Below are 17,594 nucleotides of genomic sequence, written 5' to 3'. Positions count from 1 at the left end.
ACAAAACATGGTACACCCTCTTCACCTCTAAGAAACCAAATATGTTTGCCAAAATTCTGGGCAGGCCTTTTTGTCTCAAACACGTTTTGGTGATTTGGTTCAACTTATCCTTGATTTCAAGTAGTATGTCCAAAGTGTGACATTTAACAGCTGAGTTTGTATGCCTGCATGGTTGGTTTGTTGTTCAACGCCACACTCAGCAATATTCCAGCTATATGACGGCGGTCTGTTAATAATCAAGTCTGGACCAGACAATCCAGTGATTGACATCATGAGCATTGATCAACGCAATTGGGAACGATGACATGCATCAACCACGTCAGCGAGTCTGACCACCCGTTACCGTTAGTCGCCTCTTACGAGAAGCATGGGTTTACCTGTATGGGTACAAAGTGTCCAGCCATGACTGGTGCTAACCCCAGCTGTGACAGTGGAATATAACCAAAAGCGACAGTGGATTATAACTAAAAGCGACAGTGGATTATGACTAAAAGCGGCAGAAAACCCAAGTTGCTGGTAGAGTTAACTTGTCCATTGTATTGCCTCTGGGTGTATCAACAAAACACCAATATATACAACAGTAGGATTTATTCTCTTTGATAGACAGTGATCACCCCACACCAAAAGGTGCAACATTGTTCCACATTATGGAATTCCAGTATCAATGATTCAACAGCAATTACTCTTAATAGCTAGCTCAGGGATATACAATCAGTCTAGATAGTCTTGGAATGAAGAGTAACGTGTCCGACCTAGAGCATATAAACACAAATATTCTACCGGTAGTTCAGCTGAACAAAAAAAACCTCCAACTTATGAATTAAAAATGGCTTGTCGGTCTTATTTTCCATAGATTTATTATCTACACGAAATGTCCACCATTTGAAAAAAAAGTTAACGTTTGGAATACTTATTTAGCAGTAACAATTGTGAACTTGTGCAATAATGCCCGACAAACAACAAATAAACTTCATCTGGTACAACAAATTCCCACCTATGCTAGCGGTAAGACACCACATGGTGCTGACACAACAACTGATTCAACACTTTGGTCACTTGGTGATGCCGATCACACCACAGGCCTGTCGACCACCAGCGTTCCCTGTCTTCAGGCTTTCTTCATTGCCTCCCTTGCCCAGGTCATCCACTCCAGCATGGACCTGTAGAGTGGAAGAGGTGGTTTGAACATACAATGTACGCTGGGATGACACATGCATTCATCATGGGACATGTACTCTGTTCCAAAAATATATGTGCTGATGTTTGTTTTTGTAAAAAATAATTTTGCTCCATTTTTGTGAAAATGGAGTTGAACAAAGATCATAAGTACAGTTGAACTCTTTAAAAAAAATTATGAGCTGCCATTCTTGTTTTTGTTTAATGTTTAATGCCGCAATATTTCAGCTATGTGACGCAAGTTTGTAAATAATCAAGTCTGGACCAGACAATCCCCATTGCTACAAGTCAGATCACCCGAAACCGACAATGTATTTAGGCCCACAATGTGTTAAATCCCACAATGTGTTGAATCCCACAATTAAACAAAGACCAGATTTCATTACATTTCATGTACAACAAATGTCAAGGATAGACATTTCAACATGACTGCCCTGGTGGCAAACAAATTCAGGTGGCATGAGTGAGAACAATCACGTTACATTTCAGCTTCATTGGCCCAGTCATTGCTGGACGTGCAGATTAAGGCTGGGACGAGTCCAAATTTACTACCCCAGTACCTGACCCCCTATTACCCGACCCTACCCGGGTATCCACTCAAATTAGGTACAAAATGTTCAAACAGGAAGTTTTTTACTTGAGGCCTGGCAAAAAGTATCAAGATATAGTATAAAACGATCTGATCGTGCATACACTGAAGTTGACTGAAGCTTTGTCTTTACTCAAACATATGAAAATCAGAAGGAATGTGTGCACAGTCAGAAAGAAATGTGAACATTAGCAACTTGTACTTATAAAGTGTAACCATGACATTGTATTCTAAATGTCATAAAAAAATATATCATGTGACTAACCACAGGTCCGGGTAGCCCTGTGGCTACCCAGGTCCTACTCATTACCCACCCAACCCCAGTACCTGAGTTACCCGTCCCAGCCCTAGTGCAGATGTTTACTGTGCAAAGAACGTGTATTGATCCTCACTACTAAATATGTGCTCGCTTGCTCACGCATGCATGCACGCACACCAAATTTCATTAACATTGGAACAATGGCGGAGTAATAGTCTACAAATAATATGGTGGCCATGTTGAAAAACATATTCAAACAATTGAACTATGGGGGTTTCGTCATTTTTGGAAGGTTCAGCTTATTTGTGCCAGTTGCTTGAATGGATGTTTACGAAAGACGGCAGACGGCCGACAAACAGGACACGATATAAGCTCACATGACATTCAGTCAGGTTAATAAAAAAAAGAAGAGACATTGACATGCTCACGACTCATTCTTGCTGATGGAATTTGGTCTCTAATGTCCTGGCTTCAACCAATCTACCACTTATCGGTACTGGAATACAACGAGTGAGTGAGTGAGCAAGTGAGTGAGTGAGTGAGTGATTATGGTTTTACGCCGCTTTTAGCAATATTCCAGCAATCTCACGGCAGGGGACATCAGAAATGGGCTTATTGTACCCATGACAGGAATTGAACACGGGTCTTCGGCATGACGAATGAACGCTTTAACCACTAGGCTACCGGACCGCCCCGGAATACAACTAAGTGTCCAAGAGGAAAGAGTGACAGATGTGACCATAAGAGGCCACACTGACAAAGTTCCAAGATGTTGATGTAGAACTCTTGGAAAGATCAAATAAGTGCAAATAAGTGCTGAGAAAAAGTAAGTCTACATGAAAGGACATGATGTAAACATTGAAATATGTCTGCCCACACAGAACTTGGCTCTAAGGATTAGCTGGACCAGGAATAGAAGTCGGCAAGCCCGGCCACCCGGCCCTGTTACGACAAGCATAGTCACACTTTACTGCAAGCATTATCAATAATGTATTCAATTCAACCTGATCTTGTAGAATTTTCCTATTCGGAATATTCTATAAGTAATACGTTACCACTGTTATACCGAGGCTGTTGTCTCCCACAACTGCTGCTATAGCGAAATCTACCACAGAGATCTCAATTACCTCATGCAGCACGTGCGTAGCCACGTAGGTGCCATGTGACACCCTGCACTCTTGTCTCTTGCGAGAGCAAGTGCTCGGGGGACGGACGGGCGGGCAGCAGCCGAGTGGTAACGTATTACTTATAGAATATTCCAAATAGGAAAATTCTACAAATTACATTAAGTAATACGTTACCACTGTTATACCGAGGCTGACTACCACAGTAGGCGGTGGGGAGCACTTACAACCCGAATCCTGACTGCAAGCGTTCCTTCCGACCAGCGGAAGTAAATACCAAAGCACTGTCAAGTGCATACCGTAAGGCTTAATCGTCATTGCCAGTACCATTGGTGACTCCAAACGGCCCCACTGGATAGGTATTTCATCGCCGCAGCGGATGAGAACACTGTATCCGCATGAGCTAAATCTTAGATCAGGTTAAACAGTCGAAAGAGGGAAATTAATTTCATTCAGACCGTATATCCCAGAGCAAGCCTACTTAACGTATGTATTAGGCGTATGACCTAATTCCAGTATTCATAAGCATGTATCACAAGGTTGGAATACATGACAGACAATTAAATGCATAATTGTCAAAATACAAATAAGGACAAAACACACAAAAAGCCGCCTCACCTTTGGTGTGAGTGCGCTGGTTTGCAGGACCCCCACTCCTGTACCCACGGCGTGGAAACATTGGAGACGACCCAGATTGACCACCGTGCAAGGACTGACGACTGTAGAGTTTGGAATTGCGCTGGACACACCCCCTAGATGACCTCTTGTGCCGCGATCCGCGGCCCAAGACGGTGCACCCCCTCCACGTCTTCATCAGAAACCTTTCTGAGGTAATGATTGTCAAAAACCGAGTCAGAACGCCAGTAACAACCTCGTAATATTCTGTGAACAGAGATATTCGAGTGTAGGGTAAATGTTGCCGCTAGCTCCCTGGTCTCGTGCGGGTTTTACCCCGCTACCGGTAACCCCGGAGACCGGTACGCCAGATTGATGACAGAACGAAGCCATAACGCAATCGAGTTGCGAGTTATGTCAACCGTGTGATTAGGGTTACACGATATGAACAGACAGTCATGCCTTTGTCTACGTTCATTCGAAGCCTTAAGATAGTACTTAAGGGCCCTAACCGGACACAGCGCTCTGTCCTCAGTATCAGCAGGATGTAAGATTTCTTTGAGTGATCTTACAGTGAATTCTCTCTCCGCTTGCCCGATTGTCTGGTTCTTGGCGACGAAGCCCATGAGCAGGCCCAGGCGATATTTTCGGATACACGTGCCGCCGTGGCAAAGGAGAGGAGAAATGCTGTTTTCCAAGTCACATGCCGGAACGAAGCACTATGCAAGGGTTCATACGGAGCTTCCGTAAGTGATCTCAACACTAGGGAAAGATCCCAGGCCGGTGCCCGAAGGCGGCCCTTCTTAAGATCGTGCTGTTTGAAACCCTTGATAATACCCCGTATCACCGGCTCTTTGGAGAGACTGGTACCCATAGCAACAGACGAGACATAGTTGGCAATGTAACCCCCCGGAGAGTTTCCGTGTCTCTTGCAAGTGAGACATGAAACGAGCAATATCCTGCACAGATACCTTATCTGGCGAATGAATGTGATGTTTACAACACCACTTCGTGAAAATAGCCCAACGTGCATTATACACCTTCTGGGTAGAATCACGATGCAAACTAACATATGCCCGAGACGTACGACGAGAAAAACCTTTACTTCTCAGACGCTCGGTGACAACATCCACGCATGCAGATTGAAATGCCCTGCGTTTGGATGAAGCTGACGGGTGTGAGGGTGGATCAAGAGATACGGTCTCACAGGCAGTGGAAGTGGCGACTGCGGGACCTTGGTCAGCAAGTCGGGGTACCACGATCTGTTCGGCCACATGGGCGTGATCAGTAACATTCGACAGCGAACTCCTCGGAGACGGCTTAGAATGTGTGGTATGAACGCTGTCAGCGGGTAAGCATAAGCGTCCAAGCCCGTCCAGTCTAACGATGGCCCTCGGGTCCGGGACTGGTGATACAAATAATGGGAGTTGATTGTTGAACCGCGTTGCGAACAGGTCGACCATCGGACGACCCAAACATTCGCACAGCCACTGAAACACTACTGGGTTCAGCATCCACTCTGTGGGGCTCAGATCCTGAGGCCTCGATAGAGCGTTGGCCAGTACGTTGCGCGTATCTGGCACGGGACACTGTCCACCAGAGCGTAAAACTGGAAAGTGAGATCGAGTAGCAAGTGACTGTGGGTTCCCCCCAGTTTCTTCACATAGGACACTACCGTCGTGTTGTCAGTTGCCAGCATGAGCCGAGCGTCGACGAGACGATGCTTCCAGTGATTGACTGCGTTAATCACTGCCTTGAACTCGAGACAATTGATGTGAAGACCTAGTTCATCTACGCACCACAGCCCCGAGCTCACCTCCCCCTCTAGATGGGCGCCCCAGCCCACTAGAGAGGCGTCTGTATACAGGTTCAAAACGTGGCCCGGTAGGGCCGCATAGAGACTCCTGATAAGACATTGTAAGGGACCGTCCACCACTCCAAATGCGGTCGGAGCCGATCCGGGAGGGCGACAGTCGCACTGTTCTCCTCCTGTGCTAACAACTGGATTAAAAACCACTGCAGCGGGCGGAGTTGGAGACGACCCCGTTCGGTGCAGTCCTGGGCTGACACAAGTAACCCTAACAGCTGTTCCCAAAAGTGAACAGTCTGTTGCACCGCTAAGACTTTGGCAATCATCGCCTGAATCTTGTGCCTACGGTCTGGGGGGACAAAGAGGCGATGGGTCACAAGCGAGTCGTCCACGTACGCGAAGTACCGGACACCCCTCCGGTGGAGGAACCCCACTATGGGGGTGGTTAACCGGGTGAACAGCCAGGGAGCGGATGAAAGACCGAATGGGAGTACAACCCACTCGTAGTGCCTGCCTTGAAAGACAAATCTGAGATACTTGTGATGACCCGAGTGAATCGGAACATGCTGGTAAGCCTCCTTCAGGTCGATCGAAGCGAGCCAGTCGGCCAGCATGATCAGAGCTTTCAGGTCCGCCAAGCTCAACATTCTGAACTTGGGCGGCTTGTGCAGGTAGAACTCGTTGAACGATTTCAAGTTGTGAATCATTCTGAGTTCGGCAATGTCCTTCTTGGGAACGAGAAATATCCTGGAGTAAAACCCCGGTGTTATTTCAGGTAGAGCTAACTCCCGAACAGCCCTTTTCTCCACCATCCTGCATACAGCATCGGCGAGGATGGGAAGATCGGTTTCCGAATGGTGAGCAGGAGATTCGCTTTGAGATCGAGCGGATAGCCGTACCGAATTGTATTGACCACCCACGGGTCGTCGAACACTTGCTCCCAATTCTCCCACTGGGGAAGGAGAGGGGGCCTTGACAGGCTGCGGCAGGCGCAACTGTCCAGGGCTGAGTGACACAGGTTCGCCTACGGGCCAACCGAAGTTGGCGCTGTCAGCACACGAACCCCTCCAAAGAGCGTCACCTGGATGGCCCTTGCCATCCTTAGACGACTTGGGCTTCCCCCAATTCCCCATCTTCCCGCGAAAGGGCTGCTAAGAGCCCTTACCGGAGCCCTCAGGGCGGGGCTTCTTCCCGGAGGAAGAAGAACCCGACCCCTTAGGCCTGCCGGCTGCAGCATCCTTAGGCGCGCTCCGCTTAGGAGTGAGTGAGTGAGTTGGGTTTAACGCCGCTTTTAACAGTATTCCAGTAATAACACGGCGTGTCAGCTTGATGTGGGAGGAAAGCCCGAAGTGATGCAGGTCTCTGACGTTTACCACTTCGGTGAAACCCATGAGCACGGGTATGGTACTGACAAACCTAGAAACATAATTGGGGCGAACTGGGATTCGAACCCACAATCATAGGTTTCTGGCGTGCCTAAAGGACGCAACTCTGCACAGAAAATCGCGGCGCCTTAGACGACTGGGCCACCCGTGCCCCCGGCTCCGCTTAGGAGCGGCACTCAGGCGCCTGTGCAGGGACCCCTCAAGATCCAGTGTGTGCCGAGAGGCCTTGGCAGACACAGCGGCCTGTTGTTCTTTTAGAACCCCAGGGATCTTGTTATTAAACAGGGTCTGAGCAGACTAAGGCTGCGAAAGGAGCACCTCCTGATTAGCAGCGTCCAACCATGAGGCAACCAGATACGACTGGCACCGGAGAAAATGGCACGCGCCGAGAATAAAGGCCGAAGCCCCGGCAACGTACTCCAGGGAAGCATTTAAACCCATCAGGCAGTTATAAATGCGCTGGTCTCGGTCCGTGGGAGAACCTTCGACCAGACTGGCCGCTGCAGCCAGGTATGTGTCTCCGTGAGACATTGCCAGCATGGAGTGTCGAGCGAGGGTGTCCAGCTGCTGCAAGGTACCTTGTGGTACCGCGGCAGCCGGTGGGGCACGGACACCCAAACGCTCAACATGGGCTTCTGCGGTAGGACCAGCCTCGGGAAAGGCAAGGTCATGCACCCATTTCTCCACGACGGTGGAGGTAACGGAAGACCCCGACTGGAGGCAGCCGCGAAAGCTTTCTCCAGGGAAGGCTTAATCCCACGCAGCAAGGTTGATGCCAGGAAAGCCTTGTCGGACGACTCGTGGATTCCCCGCGGTATCGGCAGGGGCTTGGGCATGTCCTCGAAGAGGTCATAAACCATGGCCATGCGGTCCTTAACCGACAGCGGGAGCAACAGTTCAGGGGAAGGACCGGTGACCACGGCAGCCGCCGCCGTACCGGTGGACCTTGAGTCCGAACCCGCGGCCACCGAAGAGGCTGGGGACGGAACAGCCAGCGGCCTATCCTGAGATAAGGCCGCCAGCTTAGAGTCCACAAGTTTAGATAGCGATGCGCAACGGAATCCCCGGACAGCCCGAGGGCCGCCAAGACCTTTGCACTGGGTGCACCGGGTGTCCCGCAAGGAACCCTGCACAGCGGGCAATGGTCATGGGGATCCCAGGTCGACAAGAACTTGCGGCATATCCCACAACTCCGAGGAGCAGGGGTAGAGGGGGTTGGAACCGGGGACATTTCCATGTCAGACATTTTTTATTCTATGAACAAAGAGCAAAACATGGTTACAACGCACGCACCACAATGATTCACAAACGAGCATTTTCACAAGAAAATAAACGAGCCATGTGAACATATAACATACACATATAACATAAAGAGAAATAAGTGATGTTAACCCCAAAAACATACAAGAACAGGGGAAACGTAAAACACAACGTGCATATGCGAACCCCGCAAGTATATAGAAAAAAGGGCGGGAAAAATTATCCGTTTGGCGGGAAAATTATATCCAAGCGTAGCTACCGCAACGCCCCATAAAAGCACAGTTTATTAGAGAATAAACTATAATAAATATCACCGAATATTCGAGGAACGCTTCAGCAGTTTTGATACACGTCTTGCTAACGCAAGCGAAGGAGACAAGAGTGAAGGGTGTCACATGGCACCTACGTGGCTACGCACGTGCTATATGAGGTAATTGAGATCTCTGTGGTAGAATTCGCTATAGCAGTAGTTGTGGGAGACAACAGCCTCGGTATAACAGTGGTAACGTATTACTTAATGTAATAATATTTTGACTGTTTCTTAATATTTTAAAGTATTTATTTGCACTCAAATAAGAAAACTTTCAAAATTTCTTTAAAGTATTTATGGTACTTTAAAGAGAGTTTGAAAGTTTTCTTATTTGAGTTTCATCCCTGTCACTACATGGAACAAATTGATGCTAATCTCAGGCTTGGACTAATGATTCAAGAAACAGAGGAAGAGAAATCCTGGACAACATCTGTAGGGAATTGACAAAAAGAAATCTGGGATTCATCCCCAGAACCAAAGGGAGCTAAGGGAGACAACTGTGTAGGTTAGGCTTTGACACGTCTATGTACTTACAACAATAGTTCTGCCAATGATTGATTTGTCCCCAGTCAAACTTATGATCTTGTCCTCGATGTTGATTTTTGCTTCTCCTGATTGGTCAGCAGTAACGTTGCCAAGGTCACCAGCATGTCTGTGTCAACACAAGTAAAATATGAAACAAGCTCTTCAGCTTATCTAGAAACAGGATTAGATTAAAACAAATTCACTGGCACTGGAATGCCAGATAATCATATGGTTTGTTTCATTTGTTTGATTTTTATCTCCGCTCTCAGAAATATTTCAGCTAAATGACGGCGGTCTGTAAATACAAGACAATCCAGTGATTAATATCATAAGTATCGAACAAGGCAATTGGTATACGATGACATGCACCAACCAAATCAGCAAGTCTGGCCATCTGATCCCATTAGTCGCCTCTTACGACAACAAGAGTTGTCTTTAACAGCAAGCATGGGTTGCAGAAGACCATTTTTTACGCCGGATCTTCATGGGTCAATCATATGTTGACTATGTTAGTAGATATTCAGTACATTTCCTCTCCAATATTGCAGCCACATCATGATGGATGACACCAAGAATGAGCTGCACACATTGTACATGTGGGGAATTCTGTGGGATGAGAAAGTGCTGAAACCAGTCACCTACCCAAAAGTGAGTGAGTGAGTTGGCTTTAACGCCGCTGTTAACAGTATTCCAGTTATATCACAGCGTTTCAGCTTAATGTGGGAGGAAAGCCCGAAGTGATGCAGGTCTCGGACGTTTACCACTTCGGTGAAACCCATGAGCATGGGTATGGTGCTGACAAGCCTTCAAAACTACAATCATAGGTTTGTGGCGTGTCCAAGGGATGCAACTCTGCACAGCGAATCGCAGCGCCTTAGCCTACTGGGCCACCCATGCACCCCCTACCCAACAGCCCAATACATGTGTCTAAAGTAGTCTGATTATGGACAACTGTATCAAGTATTTCCAAATCCATCACTCAACCTCGCTTTCAAAGATCAAATCCAAATACTGTGGGAAGTCCTGAACTCGTCCTGTGGCTACCGGCCAAGAGACCAGCTGTCAAGTCGACCCGCAGTGATTCATTTGAAAAAGCTCAAACTTATATAACAAAACAGTGAGAACTGTTGACATATCAATATCCATTTCCTGGCATAAAACCAAGGGATATTTCATACAAACTCAGTATTTGATCAAATGGCTTGTCCCGAGCAAGCCCTAAACCAGGTGTTGTGATTCTGATTCATAGTTCACTGTAAAGTAGACATGTAGGTCAACTTTCTTCATTGCTTCACACATTTTAATTTGTTTTTCAAAACCGTTATTTTTCCTGAAAACTTTTGGGCCCCGTTCTACAAAGCGATCTTAGCCCATTGTCGGAGCAATAATTGTCTTAGCACTAAGATTGCTTCCTTTGAGGTGAGGTGAGGTGAGGTGAGGTGAGGTGAGGTGAGGTGAGGTGAGGTGAAATGGGGTTTAACGTTGCATCCAAGATTATTGCACATACATAGTGACGTGCATGCACATGTGTGTGTGGCTGCTTGTACTAGTCCGGACTGATGCCGATGTATAGTATTAGCCCACTGAGATACCATGCCGCAGTTTAACATCAATACCCCACTCAGACACAGTATACTGACGCCGAGCTGACCAGTCATTGTTTAGCCCCTTAACGCCAAACAGTAAAAACAAGTACCATCTTTGAACGTCTTTTGGTCTTTCGGCCTAAATATTCTTCAAGTGCTGCAGAAATCATTATGCAAGCGCCAGTCCCTGGTTACCTGTTTTCGTCTTCTGGCGCTCCATGGGTCTTGCCGAAAGGGTTGAAGTGGGACCCGGCACTGGTACAGCCTGGCAATAAGTCACAATACCAGTTCACCAAATACCACAAAACATTTTCCACATACTGTTTTCATGTAAATAAGTGCCATGGTCACTTAGAAAATACACAAAAGAGGGTACTTTCTAAAACTATGCAAAGCGAATTAAATCTGTTTTCAGAGATAGTGAATATATATACTTAGTGGATGAAATTAATACATTTTCAATGATACTTATATACCCCTTCTGCGCTGCTATTTTCTGTACAACAATCTGTAATACCTGCATGCATAAGAAAGTAAGGACAGTCTTGAATTGTCAAAAAAAAACCTGTAAATATTTCTTTGGATGTGGATTATAAACGTAAAGGTACTCATAAATTTGTCTCACAACAGCATGTGACATACAAAATGTACCGATACATATCAAGATCAAGATCATCAATGACATCCCTAACAATTACCATTTGTGTTGTCCCCGAACTGATGAACGTGGAAGCCATGTTTGCCCTCTGTCAGGCCAGTGATGGAGCCCGTCACTTTCACTGGACTGTCTGCATCCTGAAAGTACAATCACTTGTCACAGAAAGGTCAAGGTCATTTATCTTTGTTTTGTTTTGTTGTTTGTTTGTTGTTTAACGCCGCACTCAACAATATTCCAGCTATATGACAGCGGTCTGGACCTGACAATCCAGTGATTAACATCATGAACAACGATCCACACAATTGGGATATGACGACATGCATCAACCAAGCCAGCAAGCCCGACCACCCGATCCTGTATGTCGCCTTTTACGACAAGCAGTCTCTTTTTACGACAATCATGGGTTGCTGAAGACCTATTCTACCCCAGATTTCATATAATTTAGGACCCGTGAAGATCCGGGGTAGAATAGGTCTACAGCAACCCATGCTTGCCGATTCAAACACTATACTCACCGCCAAAAGAAACACAAACCCTAAAAACATATAGAGATGTATGTTAAGAAGAAATGTCTCCAATGTGTACCACTTGATGACTAAACTTATAATCAGCCAAGTGTTACCACAGAGTGTCTTTATCCTTATAACAATATGTGGCATGTGATTTACGAACTCTACACGCTAATCCTGCACGAGACAAACGGTTCATCTTCAGTCATGGATCTATGACATCACATCTGATGCGTTCATGGGCATCGGTTCACGCAACATACCAGTATGTTCGTTTGTGCATCAAACCAATCTATTATCTCTTGAATATGAGTAAGTCTTCATATATTAACCAACATGTAAGGTATTCACGTTTCTTTTGGCGGTGAGTATATAAGAGCAAACACCAAGGGCCCACCCAGAATTTCAAACAGTGAAGCATCGCTAATTCACACTTGACGACACAATATATGACATGTCTATGCATGAATGGTTTTAATTATGTCTTGGTTTTCAAAATGTAATGATTACTCTTCAGACAAAACATGGCTAAGAAAAGGTCTTCATCAACCCATGTTTGCCATAAGAGGCGAATATGCTTGTCATAAAATGATCCGGTTGTCAGGCTCGCTGACTTGGTTGATGCATGTCATAGTATCCCAATTGCATGGATTGATGCTCATGATGTCAATTACTGGATTGTCTGGTCCAGACTTGATTATTTACAGATCTCCGTCATATGGCTCAAATATTGCTGAGTGCGGTGTTAAACAACACACAAACAAAACAAACAAAGAAAGACATAACTTGGCCTAATGACTTTTTGGGATACTAAGCATTTACTTTCTGTATCTGACTGCATAGTATTATGAGAACAAACTCACATGAACCAGTCATGCAAGTTCAGCACTTACTGACTGATTGCAACATCTCACTCGTCATGCCACATGGAACATGAAGAATTTCATGCGTAATGACAGTCTGAATGATAGTTTGTACAGGCAATGACTCAGCATTAATCATGTTTATCTGCTGTTCAATGCCACATTCGGCAATATTCCAGAAACATTATAACAGCCTGTAAGTGACAATAATCAAGTCTGGAACAGACAATCCAGTGATTGATATTGTTATTGATTTTGGAATCCCCATGAGGCTGGAGATTTTTGAACAACCTGCATGTGGCAGCACCTGGCGAACTACATTCTCGACAAAACACCATAGTGGCCTCAGCTCGACTGAACTAAACTAAATGTAGATTTTTGTGTCCTTGCCAGACATGTCTCACATGACAAACAATTAATGTAACTGCTGATCACTGAAATTACTGCAAACAGATGGCGTTGAAACATTGTTGAGGAGCATATTTTTACAGCACTATCAGCAACATTCTAGCAATATACCTGCAATAACCCAGCAATATTCCTGCAATGACCCAGCAATATTCACAGACATATTCCTGCAATAACCTAGCAATATTAACAGCAATATTCCTGCAATAACCTAGCAATATTAACAGCAATATTCCTGCAATAACCCAGCAATATTAACAGCAATAACCCAGCAATATTAACAGCAATATTCCTGCAATGACCCAGCAATATTAACAGCAATATTCCTGCAATGACCCAGCAATATTAACAGCAATATTCCTGCAATGACCCAGCAATATTAACAGCAATATTCCTGCAATGACCCAGCAATATCCCTGCAATAACCCATCAATATCCCAACATCCCATCAATATCACAATGATGGAAGACTAGATGTGTGTGACAATCCCAGTCCTTCAATCTAACTCTGATTTGAACAGTATTTCTGTTATGTCATCGTGTGTCAGCTTGAAGTGGGAGGAAAGCCCTAAGTGATGCAGGTCTTAGACATTTACCACTTTGGTTGGAGTGGGGGTGGGGGTGGGAGTCATTAAACTAGTAAGAAATTTATTGAAGCAAGTGTATCGTCTTGTATCAATACAAAGTATCTGGTATCATATCTGCATCAGGGAGGTATTGTTTCACTGCTAACAGGTTTCTAGCATGTTGAATGGCGACAACTCTCTAGAGTGAATTCTGAGGCCTTAGACAACTTGGTACCCCGTGCCTTCTCCCCCAAACCAGAGGACATGGTGCATGCATGGCACTTTCTCCGATGGTTGTTGGGAATGCAAGGGAATTTTTTTAGGTATTTAGATACGCAACACATATTGGCTTACGAATATCATAGCTGTTTACATCCTACATATTCTATCCACACCTGCTACTCCTCTGCCACCTAGCACTTGGATCAGCTTGCATTTTGTCACAACAAAATATGTCCCTTCCATGCAGTGAGTCACCATTAATACAGTCAGCATAGTTTCTTCGGTGAGGTTGTTGAAACAGGTTGACTCATCTTACTCTTAAAGATGTAAACATTACATTTTGTATAAATGCAATCTGGCATAATCTTATAAAATGCCTACTCCAGTCCTGTAATGCAGATGTTGGCTAGTGTAACAATATAGGATTATGTCAAATACGTTTCGTTATAAAGCATGAGATTGATCACCAGCAGCAAGGTCAATTTTTGTGATTGTAGTCAAGGATGTTTATGAAATAGCATATCCAGGCATATATCTAGACCAGCTAGATCAATCCACTGTTTTCTGTATCGATACAAGACCATACACTTGCTGAAATAAATTACTTACTACTTGTTAAATGACCCCTGGCAATATTTTCAGTTGAATATAACAAAATGTGTTTCAAGTTCACTACTCAAAATAGCCGCTACGAACATGTGTCTACAGCTAGCTTTTCCTTTTGAACCTGCTCTAAAATATTTATTGTCAAGTTTCCATGTGATTTAAGGTAAATATGCGTATCGTGATATGTATCAAATCGTGACCTACGTACATGTATCGTGATCTTGCTGTATCGTTTTACCCCTACAGCAAATGTCAGTAAAAATTAGCAATTAAGAATTAAACATTTCCCAACTCATGCTGCATTGTCTGTCATAACCAACGTTATGGCTTTGTGAGGTGACTTGTGTTTCACGGATATCAGGCTTTAATGCTTCGTTTAATATTGATTAAATCATGAATGCAATGATAAAAAACTTCTGGATTTAGGAAAATAACTGTTTTTTAACAAAACAACAATTTTTCCCAGTCTGGCTGCCAAAGACACTTAGTCTGGAAAACCATCTATCAGCATAACATTGAGCCTCAGCATTTACAAAGGAATTGATATTACTGAGTGAGTGAGTGAGTGAGTGAGTGAGTACCTGGGTAGTAAATTTGGGTATGTCCCAGCCCTATTGTCTAGCCCCAGCCTTTTACATTCAGTGACAGGGTGCATTATGGGACTGGGCAGCCTACATTCACATTTGCTTTGCAGTTTCTCTTGGGAACAAGTTGTATTATCATTGTTGGATTTATTCACATTTATCACAGGTTAGTTTATGTGTGAACTGTGGCCATTTCTCGAGATATGGTTGGAATATTTCTAAAATTAGTGTAAAATTGATTTGAAATACTGAAATTAAGTAGGGTATAATTATTAACAATTATTAAACACCATTTTGTTTTATTTATCATGTTTATAACAGATGAGTAGTAGAGGCAGCATCAAAGGTCCACTGACCAGATATATATCACATCAGGGTTTTACTGGACACAACATTTGGCATCCGATACGCATATAAACTGTGAATGGACAGAAAAACGTTTCACTGTTTGAATCATTAAAACCAATAAAGATAGTAGACTGCATGTTACAGACAACAGACATTTTTATTTAGCATACACCCAAAGGTAAGAGGGTCACTGGTTAAGTTTCTTCAGTCTAATATCGAACACATCACCACCTAAAATACACTTGGGGTTTCAGAACATGTGCAATGATGACAGTAGTTTGGAAGGAAATCTAGAGAAGCGTGTCAAGTCGCCATGTTCGCGCCTTACTCCCTTGAAATCATAACTGACTACAACCAACACACCCAGCTTGGTAAATAACAAAAATATCAATTAAAGACGGATCTCATAATATGTACTGATGTTCCTTTAGAGTAAGATATGTTCAAATATTCCATTTTTTTTAAAAACCTGACTGGATAGTGCTTGTATATTTTGAAAACACAAGGACTAAATGCATTTTGGAAGGTTGGAGCAAAATTAGCATTTCTCTGTAAAAAAATTTTAATTGATACGCAAAATTGATACCCACACACAAGACAAATTACGCTATCTACAATTTGATCTACACTCATGTCCTGTTCTGATTGCTCACGAACGAACACTTTATACGTAAATGCCTAGCCAAGTAGATAGCGTAACTTGTCTATGTTGCCCAATAGATTGATTTAGACAAACCCAAATATCACACTCGATCATGTTTGAGGCTGACAAACTTACCAAAATCATTGTTAATGGTGACATGTCCCATAAGGTATTAATTATGTTGGTCAAAAATGAATCAAGGTTGATTTAACGTTGTGAATGCGGCCTTGTTCGGCCCAGTTTCTCGGTCAAGATTTTAGGCCTAAGTTCACATGGCTCGCCGGTGCTTAGATTCTAGACAAATACAATACTCAGCAAGAAATACAAATTGTCATACTCCCTGTGAGAAGTATACTGTTCCCTTGACTTCCGAGTCACCTCTCAGCACACAAACTGCTTTGATAGACATGTTTCAAGAGCTGAATATTCCACCGGAAAGTGCTTGTTGTAGCCGAGACAAACGAGAATTGCACTGTAATGGTTGCCGAGGTGTCGTGTGCAAATCAAACAAGCATGGGATGAACCCCATCCAGTAATTTTGATCCGCTATAACGCGTAGCTTCTAGATCAACTAACAGCTTCTGTAAGAATCATATCATTGAAAATTATTTATTCATTTCTCAATAACACCAATACAACGCTAAATCATAGTTATGTCCCCTTACTGCGAGGCATATTGCCTCCCTTTGCCTATGAACATTAAAATAGATCTATATTTACCAAACTGACATTGCTAAGAATCATCGGTCGTGAGAAACCATCAATTACAAAAAAATAATGAAACCGAAAATTAAAGAAAATGCATTAGTTTATAATCACATCCTCCTCGATTATTCAATTAAACATTGCTCCATTCTTTTTTATACATTCGCTGGATCACATGAATACGCACCTGAACATACAGCCTATTAAATTAAAAAAACATATATCATACGAGTCGGTCTCGTTTATTCATGGATGAAAACTTATATTATTTTTTTCATGTTCAGTAAGTATTCCTGTGGATGGATCTATTCGCCACTGTAGTTTCGTATTGTACCGGGTTTGAATCGCACGACGCTAAAGTAGCCGTCTGATATCTAAAATTACTGTCACGAACGAGAAAATTGAGTTAGCCGGTCACGTCACTTGCGAAACGAAGCGAATGGGTCTATTTCATAGTCGAGGAAGCTGTCACCTTGGCCGATATATTTATGCAACACAATTCACATTTTCCTGGGAGTGCGCCAGCTCTTGTAATTTAAAAATGCGATGTCATACCTGATGATATATATAGTATGATAGATGGGAAACTGTCATATTAAGAAAATAAGCTTCCCGTTGATTTATTACAGCTGAATAGATTGAGGTGGCATATTTTTGTCATTTCTGGAGGGTGTGGTGGGTAGTCTAGTGGTTCAAGCATTCGCCCGTCACGCCGAAGGCCCGGGTTCGATTCCCCATATGGATACAAGGTGTGAAGGCACATTTCTGGTGTCCCCCGCCGTGATATTCTGCTGGAATATTGCTCAATGCGGCGTAAAACCATACTCAATCAATCAATCATTT

The 17,594-nt window shown here is 43.9% G+C and overlaps 1 protein-coding gene across 1 annotated transcript; it reads right to left on the bottom strand.

Annotated features, from left to right (window-relative positions):
* Positions 1–571: 571 nt before the first annotated feature.
* LOC139473923 (superoxide dismutase [Cu-Zn]-like) lies at positions 572–16,552 on the bottom strand. The gene is made up of 5 exons (XM_071256734.1): positions 16,384–16,552; positions 11,338–11,434; positions 10,835–10,904; positions 9,063–9,180; positions 572–1,160 (listed from the first exon to the last, which is right to left on the bottom strand). Exons 1-5 carry the CDS (start codon positions 16,453–16,455, stop codon positions 1,053–1,055), a joined length of 465 nt encoding a protein of 154 aa, XP_071112835.1. The 5' UTR covers positions 16,456–16,552; the 3' UTR covers positions 572–1,052.
* Positions 16,553–17,594: the final 1,042 nt, after the last annotated feature.

This window comes from Haliotis cracherodii, unplaced genomic scaffold, assembly GCF_022045235.1.
Source record: "Haliotis cracherodii isolate W230 unplaced genomic scaffold, xgHalCrac1.p SCAF_3, whole genome shotgun sequence".
NCBI classification, from domain to species: Eukaryota; Metazoa; Mollusca; class Gastropoda; order Lepetellida; family Haliotidae; genus Haliotis; species Haliotis cracherodii.
This window is presented reverse-complemented; position numbering and strand designations above follow the sequence as displayed.

What these genes read in the sequence shown, in the direction of transcription:
- LOC139473923 (XM_071256734.1), bottom strand. Translation starts at nt 16,455, where the DNA reads ATGTCTATCAAAGCAGTTTGTGTGCTGAGAGGTGACTCGGAAGTCAAG. An exon ending in GTTCGGGGACAACACAAATG is followed by an intron (nt 10,905 to 11,337) that starts GTAATTGTTAGG and finishes ACTTATTGCCAG; the next exon opens with GCTGTACCAGTGCCGGGTCC. An exon ending in GCGCCAGAAGACGAAAACAG is followed by an intron (nt 9,181 to 10,834) that starts GTAACCAGGGAC and finishes GTGTTGACACAG; the next exon opens with ACATGCTGGTGACCTTGGCA.